The following is a 14,571-nucleotide window of genomic DNA, read 5'->3' as shown; positions in this document are numbered from 1 at the left end:
TCAACTGTCCTTTTAGGAACTTAATCAACCAAGGCTTACCTGGATCTCCTATTTTTCATATACCCATTCTTGAGCCAAAAGAAGAGAATACCCATACTTCTTGTCTTTAGTCTTCTAGAACATGCTTATTGTAATTGTTCCAAAGTGATCTTTCAGCGATAATATAAGATCACTTGCAACCCTCTGGTTATCTCCCTTTGATCAATATACATACAACTTGTGTATCAAGTTATATGATAAAAGGTAAACGAGCAGTTCAAATGGATGATGAACACTGATGAAAACTCAATACGTGTCTTCTCTAGCTCTACTAAGACCAAATCTTACTTTGTTTATAAAAATTAACATACCTTTAAATGCAGAAGCCATTGTCACATCACTAAGAGTGACTGTACCAACTCCATAGCTGATAACATCTAACTGACACTCTTCCTCGTGGTATGTGTCGAACACATTAAGAATTGCCTCTAATGTACCATCAACATCCCCCTTGAGCACCAATGACACTCGAGGTCCAGAATCTTCTTCCTTGTTTTCTTTCTCACGAGGTCCCTGACGACGAAGTTTATACTATGAAAATCACGGATATATAAGCAAATTATCAAATGAATAGAAAGGGTAGTGAGTGGTGGGATGAAGAAGTAAGATTGTTAGTGAAAGAGAAGAGAGAGGCATATGGATGAGTTTTGCAGGGAAATAATGCAAATGAGTGGGAGATGTATAAAAGAAAGAGGCAGGAGGTCAAGAGAAAGGTGCAAGAGGTGAAAAAGAGGGCAAATGAGAGTTGGAGTGAGAGAGTATCATTAAATTTTAGGGAGAATAAAAAGATGTTTTGTAAGGAGGTAAATAAAGTGCGTAAGACAAGGGAACAAATGGGAACTTCAGTGAAGGGGGCTAATGGGGAAGTGATAACAAGTAGTGGTGAAGTGAGAAGGAGATGGAGTGAGTATTTTTAATGTTTGTTGAATGTGTTTGATGATAGAGTGGCAGATATAGGGTGTTTTGGTCGAGGTGGTGTGCAAAGTGAGAGGGTTAGGGAAAATGATTTGGTAAACAGAGAAGAGGTGGTAAAAGCTTGGAGGAAGATGAAAGCCAGAAAGGCAGCGGGTTTGGACGATATTGCAACAGAATTTATTAAAAAAGGAGGTGACTGTATTGCTGACTGGTTGGTAAGGTTATTTAATGTTTGTATGATTCATAGTGAGGTGCCTGAGGATTGGCAGAATGCTTGCATAGTGCCATTGTACAAAGGTCAAGGGGATAAGAGTGAGTGCTCAAATTACAGAGGTATAAGTTTGTTGAGTATCCCTGGGAAATTATATGGGAGGGTACTGATTGAGAGGGTGAAGGCATGTACAGAGCATCAGACTGGGGAAGAGCAGTGTGGTTTCAGAAGTGGTAGAGGATGTGTGGATCAGGTGTTTGCTTTAAAGAATGTATGTGAGAAATACTTGGAAAAGCAAATGGATTTGTATGTAGCATTTATGGATCTGGAGAAGGCATATGATAGAGTTGATAGAGATGCTCTGTGGAAGGTATTAAGAATATATGGTGTGGGAGGAAAGTTGTTAGAAACAGTGAAAAGTTTTTATCGAGAATGTAAGGCATGTGCACGTGTAGGAAGAGAGGAAAGTGATTGGTTCTCAGTGAATGTAGGTTTGCGGCAGGGGTGTGTGATGTCTCCATGGTTGTTTAATTTGTTTATGGATGGGGTCGTTAGGGAGGTGAATGCAAGTTTTGGAAAGAGGGGCAAGTATGCAGTCTGTTGTGGATGAGAGAGCTTGGGAAGTGAGTCAGTTGTTGTTCGCTGATGATACAGCACTGGTGGCTGATTCATGTGAGAAACTGCAGAAGTTGGTGACTGAGTTTGGTAAAGTGTGTGAAAGAAGAAAGTTGAGAGTAAATGTGAATAAAAGTAAGGTTATTAGGTACAGTAGGGTTGAGGGTCAAGTCAACTGGGAGGTAAGTTTGAATGGCGAAAAACTGGAGGAAGTGAAGCGTTTTAGATATCTGGGAGTGGATTTGGCAGCGGATGCAACCATGGAAGCGGAAGTGAATCATATGGTGGGGGAGGGGGCGAAGATTCTGGGAGCCTTGATGAATGTGTGGAAGTCGAGAACATTATCTCGGAAAGCAAAAATGGGTATGTTTGAAGGAATAGTGGTTCCAACAATGTTGTATGGTTGCGAGGCATGGGCTATGGATAGAGTTGTGCGCAGGAGGGAGGATGTGCTGGAAATGGGATGTTTGAGGACAACATGTGGTGTGAGGTGGTTTGATCGAGTAAGTAATAATAGGGTAAGAGAGATGTGTGGTAATAAAAAGAGTGTGGTTGAGAGAGCAGAAGAGGGTGTTTTGAAATGGTTTGGTCACATGGAGAGAATGAGTGAGGAAAGATTAACCAAGAGGATATATGTGTCAGAGGTGGAGGGAACGAGGAGAAGTGGGAGACCAAACTGGAGGTGGAAAGATGGAGTGAAAAAGATTTTGAGTGACTGGGGCCTGAACATGCAGGAGGGTGAAAGGCGTGCAAGGAATAGAGTGAATTGGAACGATGTGGTATACCGGAGTCGACGTGCTGTCTATGGATTGAACCAGGGCATGTGAAGCATCTGGGGTAAACTATGGAAAGTTCTGTGGGGCCTGGATGTGGAAAGGGAGCTGTGGTTTCGGTGCATTATTCCATGACAGCTAGAGACTGAGTGTGAATGAATATGGCCTTTGTTGTCTTTTCATGGCGCTACCTCGCACACATGAGGGGGAAGGGGGTTGTTATTCCATGTGTGGTGAGGTTACAATGGGAATGAATAAAGGCAGACAGTATGAATTATGTACATGTGTATATATGTATATGTCTGTGTGTATATATATATATATATATATATATATATATATATATATATATATATATATATATATATGTATACATTGAGATGTATAGGTATGTATATTTGCGTGTGTGGACGTGTATGTATATACATGTGCATGTGGGTGGGTTGGGCCATTCTTTCGTCTGTTTCCTTGTACTACCTCGCTAACGCGGGAGACAGCAACAAAGCAAAAAATAAATAAAAATAAAAATTTTTGGAAACCAAGCAGAACAGAAAAACGAAACATCTCCACAATTTCCTTTCATATCAGGAGCTGTCAAACGCATCATTCACTCCCACACCCACCATGTGCCCACTTATCAAAGAAGCAGGCCTACTCACTGAGAGAAATATAACTTTCTCTATTTTTCTGTCACTTATGAATGCAAATCTATTATTTCATACAGGATTTTTTTCCTGTGCACTGCATGTTGGAGATTCTTGATTATGCTCACCTTAGCCAACTCAGCTCCTCCCCAGGGTTTTGCATCATCCTTAACTCAACTGTCCTTTTAGGAACTTAATCAACCAAGGCTTACCTGGATCTCCTATTTTTCATATACCCATTCTTGAGCCAAAAGAAGAGAATACCCATACTTCTTGTCTTTAGTCTTCTAGAACATGCTTATTGTAATTGTTCCAAAGTGATCTTTCAGCGATAATATAAGATCACTTGCAACCCTCTGGTTATCTCCCTTTGATCAATATACATACAACTTGTGTATCAAGTTATATGATAAAAGGTAAACGAGCAGTTCAAATGGATGATGAACACTGATGAAAACTCAATACGTGTCTTCTCTAGCTCTACTAAGACCAAATCTTACTTTGTTTATAAAAATTAACATACCTTTAAATGCAGAAGCCATTGTCACATCACTAAGAGTGACTGTACCAACTCCATAGCTGATAACATCTAACTGACACTCTTCCTCGTGGTATGTGTCGAACACATTAAGAATTGCCTCTAATGTACCATCAACATCCCCCTTGAGCACCAATGACACTCGAGGTCCAGAATCTTCTTCCTTGTTTTCTTTCTCACGAGGTCCCTGACGACGAAGTTTATACCTATGAAAATCACGGATATATAAGCAAATTATCAAATGAATAGAAACGGTAGTGAGTGGTGGGATGAAGAAGTAAGAGTATTAGTGAAAGAGAAGAGAGAGGCATTTGGACGATTTTTGCAGGGAAAAAATGAAATTGAGTGGGAGATGTATAAAAGAAAGAGACAGGAGGTCAAGAGAAAGGTGCAAGAGGTGAAAAAAAGGGCAAATGAGAGCTGGGGTGAGAGAGTATCATTAAATTTTAGGGAGAATAAAAAGATGTTCTGGAAGGAGGTAAATAAAGTGCGTAAGACAAGGGAGCAAATGGGAACTTCAGTGAAGGGCGCAAATGGGGAGGTGATAACAAGTAGTGGCGATGTGAGAAGGAGATGGAGTGAGTATTTTGAAGGTTTGTTGAATGTGTTTGATGATAGAGTGGCAGATATAGGGTGTTTTGGTCGAGGTGGTGTGCAAAGTGAGAGGGTTAGGGAAAATGATTTGGTAAACAGAGAAGAGGTAGTGAAAGCTTTGCGGAAGATGAAAGCCGGCAAGGCAGCAGGTTTGGATGGTATTGCAGTGGAATTTATTAAAAAAGGGGGTGACTGTATTGTTGACTGGTTGGTAAGGTTATTTAATGTATGTATGACTCATTGTGAGGTGCCTGAGGATTGGCGGAATGCGTGCATAGTGCCATTGTACAAAGGCAAAGGGGATAAGAGTGAGTGCTCAAATTACAGAGGTATAAGTTTGTTGAGTATTCCTGGTAAATTATATGGGAGGGTATTGATTGAGAGGGTGAAGGCATGTACAGAGCATCAGATTGGGGAAGAGCAGTGTGGTTTCAGAAGTGGTAGAGGATGCGTGGATCAGGTGTTTGCTTTGAAGAATGTATGTGAGAAATACTTAGAAAAGCAAATGGATTTGTATGTAGCATTTATGGATCTGGAGAAGGCATATGATAGAGTTGATAGAGATGCTCTGTGGAAGGTATTAAGAATATATGGTGTGGGAGGAAAGTTGTTAGAAGCAGTGAAAAGTTTTTATCGAGGATGTAAGGCATGTGTACGTGTAGGAAGAGAGGAAAGTGATTGGTTCTCAGTGAATGTAGGTTTGCGGCAGGGGTGTGTGATGTCTCCATGGTTGTTTAATTTGTTTATGGATGGGGTTGTTAGGGAGGTGAATGCAAGAGTTTTGGAAAGAGGGGCAAGTATGAAGTCTGTTGGGGATGAGAGAGCTTGGGAAGTGAGTCAGTTGTTGTTCGCTGATGATACAGCGCTGGTGGCTGATTCATGTGAGAAACTGCAGAAGCTGGTGACTGAGTTTGGTAAAGTGTGTGGAAGAAGAAAGTTAAGAGTAAATGTGAATAAGAGCAAGGTTATTAGGTACAGTAGGGTTGAGGGTCAAGTCAATTGGGAGGTGAGTTTGAATGGAGAAAAACTGGAGGAAGTGAAGTGTTTTAGATATCTGGGAGTGGATCTGGCAGCGGATGGAACCATGGAAGTGGAAGTGGATCATAGGGTGGGGGAGGGGGCGAAAATTCTGGGGGCCTTGAAGAATGTGTGGAAGTCGAGAACATTATCTCGGAAAGCAAAAATGGGTATGTTTGAAGGAATAGTGGTTCCAACAATGTTGTATGGTTGCGAGGCGTGGGCTATGGATAGAGTTGTGCGCAGGAGGATGGATGTGCTGGAAATGAGATGTTTGAGGACAATGTGTGGTGTGAGGTGGTTTGATCGAGTGAGTAACGTAAGGGTAAGAGAGATGTGTGGAAATAAAAAGAGCGTGGTTGAGAGAGCAGAAGAGGGTGTTTTGAAGTGGTTTGGTCACATGGAGAGAATGAGTGAGGAAAGATTGACCAAGAGGATATATGTGTCGGAGGTGGAGGGAACGAGGAGAAGAGGGAGACCTAATTGGAGGTGGAAAGATGGAGTGAAAAAGATTTTGTGTGATCGGGGCCTGAACATGCAGGAGGGTGAAAGGAGGGCAAGGAATAGAGTGAATTGGAGCGATGTGGTATACCGGGGTTGACGTGCTGTCAGTGGATTGAATCGGGGCATGTGAAGCGTCTGGGGTAAACCATGGAAAGCTGTGTAGGTATGTATATTTGCGTGTGTGGACATATGTATATACATGTGTATGGGGGGGGTTGGGCCATTTCTTTCGTCTGTTTCCTTGCGCTACCTCGCAAACGCGGGAGACAGCGACAAAGTATAATAAAAAAAAATAAAAAAATAATCAAATGAATCAACTAGTACTCTTTAAGTGAACAGTTGTCCTCAAAATCTGCTGAGGAACCGCGAGGAAAAATGAAAATAAAGAATGCCAAAGTTTACATAATGAAAACCATCTTCAATGTGAAATCTTGTACAAAGCTTTCTTTTCATGTTCAAGTGCTCAATCAGGATTTGAATAAATTATAATAACACATGGAAATGAATGTGACAACTTGCCTAAACATAATTTCACTTTTATGAACAAAACTTCTTGGTATATATGAGATGATACGTAAAAAATGTTTTGTATTCATAAGCCATCCAAACTGTAATCAAACCCAAGACTAATACAAATGATAACAACAATACTACTACAGGTACACCACTGATTTTCCGGCACTCTTGGTTCCAATGCCTTACTGGATTAACCATTTTGCCAGACCAACCGTGGTCATGTAATAATAATTCATCAACACACCTCTAACCCATTAATTATACATTTTTCATGTGTCTAAAGACTGCTAGAAATTTGAATTAAACAAATATTAAATGTTTGAGCACCCTAAGATGGTAAGTCTGTCCTTAAATTATTTGAATCCTGTGGGGTCTTCTTCGTCTTCTGTTGTTAGTGTTTTCCTAGGTGTGCATCACCAGAATAATGCAGTTTCATCTGCATTATACACCTGCTCAGGAATGAGGTGCTCGTCAGCTATGAGTTTTGCAAATTTGTCCACATACTTGGCAGCTCCTTCATGGTTTGCAGATCACTTTTCTCTGCACACTTTATTCATGGAAATTCCATGACATTTCTTCAGTCTTTGAAGCCATCCTTCACTATAGTCATGCTCATGCTGTAATTTAAGTTCTTTATGGACAACTAAGCCTGGTCCATTATCATGCTACCTGATAAGTCCACTCCATCACTCCAATGCTGTCGAAACCATTTCATCATCATTCGATCATGCTTAGTGCTCTTACCATCTTATTTAGTTTATCTAATTGTCATTTGCTTCTTGGAATCGCTGTCTGCATAGAATTTCAATATTTTCTCCCTTTGTTTCTTTATACCATAAACAGTTGATGAACCAATACTGTAGATGTCACACAGCTTACACACCAAACCATGGTCCATTTTTCTTAACAGTTCTACATTATCTTAGATCAAAATGGACTGGTGTCTATGTTTGACACCACAAATGACACTCTCATATGTCTTAGAAGCCATAGCTAGGGTTAAATTTAAGCAAAATAAGCTAAGAATCTCACAGAATTGTGGTATCACCAAGTGCAGTGTAAAGAATGTTAATAAGTGCACCCGACACAAAACATCATCTGTGGTCACCCAGTAAACTAGTCTGGTGGCCGCAGTAATTTCAAGTTCCTCACATAATTCTGTTCGGACTAAAGGAGGTGCCGAACCATCAGTTGCCGGAAAATCGGTGGTGTACCTGTACTACTACAAATAATATATACATTCCTCGGTTCATGTGGGGATTGTCTTATGTGAAAACCTTTCACAATGAGAAATCACATATAATGAACAAATAAACATAGAGAAAAAAGGGGTGTGTGCAAAAGTCTGAGAAATTATGTCCCAAGTGTATTTTAACCAGATTTTCATCATACTGGAACATCAGCAAATAACACAAAGGTTAACTGAAATCTGGGATATTATTTTTGCCAAAAATAAATAAGGTGTGAGAGGTTCTCCTCTTAGGTAGATGTTGCTGGACATTTGGATATCATATTTAACAAACACAGTGGACTGCAGGAAGATCACAAGAGTGGGCACATCAAAATCACATCTTATTTTGCTCCCTCATATCTAGCTTCCTCTCCAGCCTATCTATCTCTGTGGCTGTTGATGGATCGGCCTCTCCCCTTTTACCCATCAACAGTGATGTCCCTCAAGGTTCTGCCCTGTCTATGACACTTTTCTCCTTTCTATCAATGATCTTTCTTCTACAAATAACTAAATACTTTGATACACTGATGGCTAAACACTGCATCCTCCATATCCTTCAATTCTGCTCCTTCTTCTGTCACTCAATCTGCCTTTCATCTCGACACAACTTCCTCAATAAACTTGGACAGGATATCTGACTGGGGTAGAGGAAGTCTGGTTAAGATTATTGCCTCAAAGACCAGTTACTGCCCATTTCTTTCAAAAATTCCTCATAACATTCCTCTCTTCTTTCATGAGGTTCTGTAATACCATCATTTTACTTTATGAGCATACTTGGTTAATATTACTGTCATATCCACTCTTTCTTGGAAACCCCACATTATGAAAATAGCTAAGTCTACCTCTACAAAAGTGGGAATCCTATTTAGATGTTGATATTTCTTTCTTCTGAAGTTTTGCTATGTTTATGCAAAGGAATGCTCCATCCTTGTATAGAGTACTGCTCTCACATCTGGGGTGGTTCTAGCACTGTATCCCTACTTGACAGAGTTGAAAGCCATCAGACTTACCAACTCTCCCAAGCTAACTTCAAAACTTGACCCACTTGCCGTGTGTGGCAATGTTGGATCACTTTCCCACTTCTATAGGTATTACTCTGGCTTTTGGTCCTGAGAACTGGCTGCTTGTTTGCCCCCACCACTAGCTAGACCATGCGATACTCAGCTAACTACTGCATCACATGAATACTGTGTGGCTGTTTGCAAATCAAGAGAAGGCTGTTTTGATAACCGTCCCTCTCTCTACACCTTGAAGCTCTGAAACCCTCTACCCTCTCCTGTCCTTCCCATTGACTGACCTACTACACTTTAAAAAGCTGGGTTTTTTTTATCTTTCTATCTATGTATATCTCTGATGCCTATTCCCAACTGGAACCCCTGAAGGGAGTGGCCACAATGATAGTCACCAAAACTAGTGAACTGCAGTGCTCCTTCTTAGCCTTTACTGCCTCAACCTTAACAGGCCACAGGCAGAGGGCAACTCTAGAGCAGTGTTTGCAGAGGCTCCTACCTTATGTTTCTATTGATATCTTCTACCTAATGCTCCTTCCTAGTGTTCTTACTTACTACTTCCACCTAATGCTCCTGCCAAACTGTTCCTACCTACTACTACTATCTATCGCTCTTATCATTTTGTCAAAAGGCAGGATGAGCACACAGTGCTTACTGCAGGAAAATCTAGAGTTACAGAGAATGAGCTGTGTGAGCTAAGGAGATGTGTGTTTGTGGACAGTATGCCTGTATGCCAAGTTGTAGGGTGAGGCAGAAAGAATAGACAACTACCTGGTTCAGAAAACTGCAACTTGACAATCACTGAAGTGCTGTCTCACTACACAGCCGTCACTAACCCCCCCTCCCAATACTCAGGTGGGTAGTAGTGGTAATATACCTCCCTGGACCACCAACAGGGTTTTCACTTCCTCCAAAGTTTGAAAATACTTTCCCTTGTCTCTTCTTTTTTCCAATCAATAACCTCTCTATATTTCAATTAAGACCCAACCTTGATATGAAATGGCACCCACATAATGTAAATGTAATGTAATGTAAATGTAATGTATCTCCTGTTTTGAGTGGTGATGTAACCAGATAAATGAAACCATTCCTCATTGGTAAAGCATGTGATATCCAAAATATCCTCTCCATTGGCTGTAATAAAGTCTCTAAACCATTGGCAGTATTCAACATACTTGACACTGTCCCTTTCTTTCAAGTCACGCATTGATGTTATCGCATAGGGATGCAGGTGCAACTGCTTCTTCAGCACTCTATATGCACTGTTATACAAGAGACCCATCTGCTGTACCAATTTAAAAACAGACTTTTTGGGCTTTGCAATTTGCAATATGAAATGTCCAAAATGTTCTCTTGTTATTACTGCCAGTGTGCCAGATCTCAGCATGTCCAAAACCAATCCAGTTTCACGAAACTTGGCAATTAACCACTGCACTGCAGTGTCAGGATACGTTTAAGCAAACTTAAAACTTCTGTTGCACTTCTTCTGTAAACTGGTCTGTGATACATAGCACCTATTCCAATAAAAACACTCCAGCCTCAAGCAACAAAATTATTTCACATGAACACCTCTTGGCATCTGGACATACTTGCATTCAAAGAAACACCGAAGTGAAAAAGATGAGAAAAGAAGAGGGGAGGGGAGAAGAAGGAGGGGAGGTTGGTCAATGTATGTGTCAAAAGTCACATATGACATTTGTTGTAACGATAATACTAAGAAATAGGCAGTCATATGATTTGGAGTATCAGTACACACTGATTTTTGGCTCACTCTGCAAGATCACAAGGTATTTTTTAAAGGCCATACTCACTCCCCAGAAATACTTGTCAATGAATAAGTTTACCAAGTCATTTTGGCATTAAATGCATTAATGCTTAGGGAAAACAACCAAAAATTATAGAACCAAAAATTATCATTTCATTTACGGCCACCATGGGGCAAAGTGACATGGGTCCTATGTCAAAAATAGTTAGCATATGTAGGTGAACATTTATTCATATTTTATACTTCTACAGATGATGGCTCAATTATTCCCCCTGTTCACCCTACAAAATGGCTAAAAGTGAGTCATAAGGTCAAAGCGCTGCTAGCTGATAAAAGCAATAGTTTACAGGTCCACACTAATAAAGTTAGAGGTGAAAGCTGTGGGCAGGTGGTTCCATCATACCATGATGTCAGTAATACCAAAGACTGAATCTAAATAGATACTTGGGAAAGAAATAAAACAGTTTCAAATTATACTATTATGAATTCCCTATCATACAGGCCTCTGGGAACATGGCAAAGCTGGTGTTTCAGCCATATTTGCACTTGGTAAAGAAGCTGCTGAAATCATCATTGGCTTGTCAATCACAAGTCTCAAAACTGTAATCAAAAAGAAACTAAAAGACCTCTTTGAAGCAAATAAATGAATACAGATTGACACAAGTAGAAATATCTTCCATCACACTGAAATGGGAAAAATAAAACATTTTTTTTCATGCTTGTTCACAGTTTCCCGCATCAGCAAGGTAGCACCAGGAAACAGACGAAGAATGACCCATCCATTCACATACACATATGTATACATTAATGCCCATACTCACACATATACATACATGCATACATATCAACATATACACATATACATGCACATACACAGACATGTAAATATATAAACATGTACATATTCATACTTGCTTGCCTTCATCCATTCCGGCGCATCCCTGCCCCACAGGAAATAGCATCATTACCCCTGGCTTCAGCAGGGTAGCATCAGGAAAACAGACAAAAAAAAGCCACATTCATTCTCACTCAGTCTCTAGCTGTCATGTGTAATGCACCAAAACCACAGCTCCCTATCCACATCCAGGCCCCAAACATCTTCCATGGTTTACCTCAGACATTTCACATGCCCTAGTTCGGTCCATTGACAGCATGTCGACCCTGGTATACCTAAAATTCAGTCTCCTACTTCTCCTTGTTCCCTCCACCTCTGACACATATATCCTCTTCATCAATCTTTCCTCACTCATTCTATCCATATGTCCAAATCATTTCAACACACCCTCTTCTGCTCTCTCAACCACACTCTATTTATTTCCACACATCTCTCTTATCCTTTCATTACTTACTCAATCAAACCACCTCACACCAAATATTGTCCTCAAACATTTCATTTCTAACACATGCACCCTCCTCCGTACAACTGTATAGCCCATGCCTCGCAACCATACAACATTGTTGGAATCACTATTCCTTCAAACATATCCATTTTTCCTCTCCGAGATAACATTCTCGCCTTCCACACGTTCTTCAACGCTCCCTGAACATTCGCCCCCTCCCCCACCCTGTGACTCACTTCCGCTTCCATGGTTCCATCCAATGCTAAGTCCACTCCCAGATATCTAAAGCACCTCACTTCCTCCAGTTTTTCTCCATTTAAACTTACCTCCCAATTAACTTGTCCATCAACCCTAATCAACCTAATAACCTTGCTCTTATTCACATTTACTCTCAAACTTCTTCTTTCACACACTTTGCCCAACTCAGTCACCAACTTCTGCAGTTTCTTACCCAAATCAGCCACCAGCGCTGTATCATCAGTGAACAAGTGACTCACTTCCCAAGCCCTCTCATCCAAAATAGACTGCAAAATTGCCCCTATCTACAAAACTCTTGCATTCACCAACCTAACCACCCTATCCATAAACAAATTAAACAACCATGGAGACATCACGCATCCCTGCTGCAAACCGACATCCACTGGGAACCAGTCACTTCCCTCTCTTCCTACTCGTACACATGCCTTACATCCTCGATAAAAACTTTTCATTGCTACTAGCAACTTACCTCCCACAACGCATCTCTATCAACTCTATTATATGCCTTTTCCAGATCTATAAATGCTATATACATATCCATCTGCTATTCTAAGTATTTCTCGCATACATTCTTCAGAGCAAACACCTGAATAACACACCCTCTACCACTTCTGAAACCACACTGCTCTTCCCCAATCTGATGCTCTGTACATGTTTTCACCCTCTCAATCAATACCCTTCCATATAACTTCCCAGGAATACTCAACAAACTTATGCCTCCATAGTTTGGGCACTCACCTTTATCCCCTCTGCCTCTATACCGTGGCACTATCCATACATTCGGCAATCCTCAGGAACTTCACCATAATCCATACATACATTGAATATCCTTACCAACCAATCAACAACACAGTCACCCCCTTTTTTAATATATTCCACTGCAATACCATCCAAACCCTCTTCCTTGTCAGATTTCATTTTCCACAAAGCTTTCACTACCTCTTCTCCCTTAATCAAACCATTCTCCCTGACCCTCTCACATCACACACCACCCTGACCAAAAGACTCTATATCTGCCACTCTAACATCAAACACATTCAACAAACCTTCAAAATACTCACTCCATCTCCTTCTCACTTCATCACTTCCTGTTATTACTTTCCCACTTGCCTTCTTCACCGATGTTTCCATTTGTTCTCTTGTCTGATTTACATTATTTGCTTTCTTCAAAATCATCTTTTTAGTCTCCAAAAAGTTTAAGGATACTCTCTCACCCCAAGTCTCATTTGCCCTCTTTTTCAACCATTGCACCTTTCTCTTGACTTTCTGCCACTTTCTTTTATACATCTTCCAGGCATTTGCACTCCTTCCTTACAAGTATCCTCCAAACACCTCTCTTTCCTCTTTCACTAACAACTTTACTTATTCATTCCACCACTCACTACCATTTCTAATCTGCCCACCTTCCACCTTTCTCATGCTGCATGCATCTTTTGCGCAAGCCATCACTGCTACCTTGAAAGCATACCATTCCTCACCCACTCCCCTCACATCATCTGCTCCCACTTTTTGCCATTTTACACTCAATCTCTTTTGGTTGTTCTTCACACAAGTTACCTTTCCAAGCTCACTTACTCTCACCACTCTCTTCTCCCCAGCATTCTCTATTCTTTTTTGAAAACCTTTACAAATCTTCACCTTCACCTTCACAAGACTGATAAGACACTCCTCCAGCTGCCCTTCTCAGCACATTAACATCCAAAAGTCTCTCTTTTACATGCCTATCAATTAATATGTAATCTAATAATGCCCTTTGACCATTTCACCTACTCACATACATATACTTATGTATATCTCATTTTTAAACCAGGTATTCCCAATCACCAGTCCTTTTTCAGTACATAAATCCAGAAGCTCTTCACCATTTCCATTTGCAACACTGAATACCCCATGTAAACCAATTATACCCTCAACTGCCACATTACTCACCTTTGAATTTAAATCATTCATCACTAAAACCCAGTCCGTGCATCAAAGCTGCCGACACACTCACTCAGCTGTTTCCAAAACACTTGCCTCACATGATCTTTCTTCTCATGACCAGGTGCATAGGCACCAATAATCACCCATCTCTTTCCAACCACTTTCAGTTTTACTCACATCAATCTAGTATTTACTTTCTTACACTCTATCACATACTTCCCAAACCACTCTTCCCCTTTACCCTTGAGCTTCGTTTCACTCAGAGCCGTTTCACTCAGAGCCAGAGCATCCAGGTTTCTTTCCTCAAACATACTACCTATCTCTCCTTTCTTCTCATTTTGGTTACATCCACACACATTCAAACACCCCAATCTGAGCATTTGCGGAGGACGAGCACTCCCCATTTGGCTCCTTCTGTTTCCCCTTTTAGAAATTGAAATAAAACATGTATGTGGAAAAAGTAATAAGATCAGCAGATTGCAAGATGATGTAAGTCTACAGCTAGGCTATAGGTACTACTGGTGCTTTGGCTTATCTGAGAAGTTAATCATGTAAACTGCAAAGTTTGTGGCAAGAGATTTGGTCACAAACTTGAACACTATGCCTCAGACTGTCCAAGAATAGAGCCTTTTTGGAAAAAATATAAATAAACACTATAGGAAATGGTATTACACCTTA

At 40.5% G+C, this 14,571-nt stretch overlaps 1 protein-coding gene across 1 annotated transcript in view; it reads right to left on the bottom strand.

Moving 5' to 3' along the window:
* mIF2 (mitochondrial translation initiation factor 2) overlaps positions 1-14,571 on the bottom strand; it is a 266,646-nt gene that overhangs the window by 29,927 nt on the left and 222,148 nt on the right. The window contains exon 13 of the mRNA XM_071688841.1: positions 3,721-3,941. Within this exon, the coding sequence (XP_071544942.1) occupies positions 3,721-3,941 (221 nt within the window). The remainder of the gene's footprint in view (positions 1-3,720; positions 3,942-14,571) is intronic.

The sequence above is a fragment of the Panulirus ornatus genome, chromosome 46 (assembly GCF_036320965.1).
Source record: "Panulirus ornatus isolate Po-2019 chromosome 46, ASM3632096v1, whole genome shotgun sequence".
NCBI classification, from domain to species: domain Eukaryota; kingdom Metazoa; phylum Arthropoda; class Malacostraca; order Decapoda; family Palinuridae; genus Panulirus; species Panulirus ornatus.
This window is presented reverse-complemented; position numbering and strand designations above follow the sequence as displayed.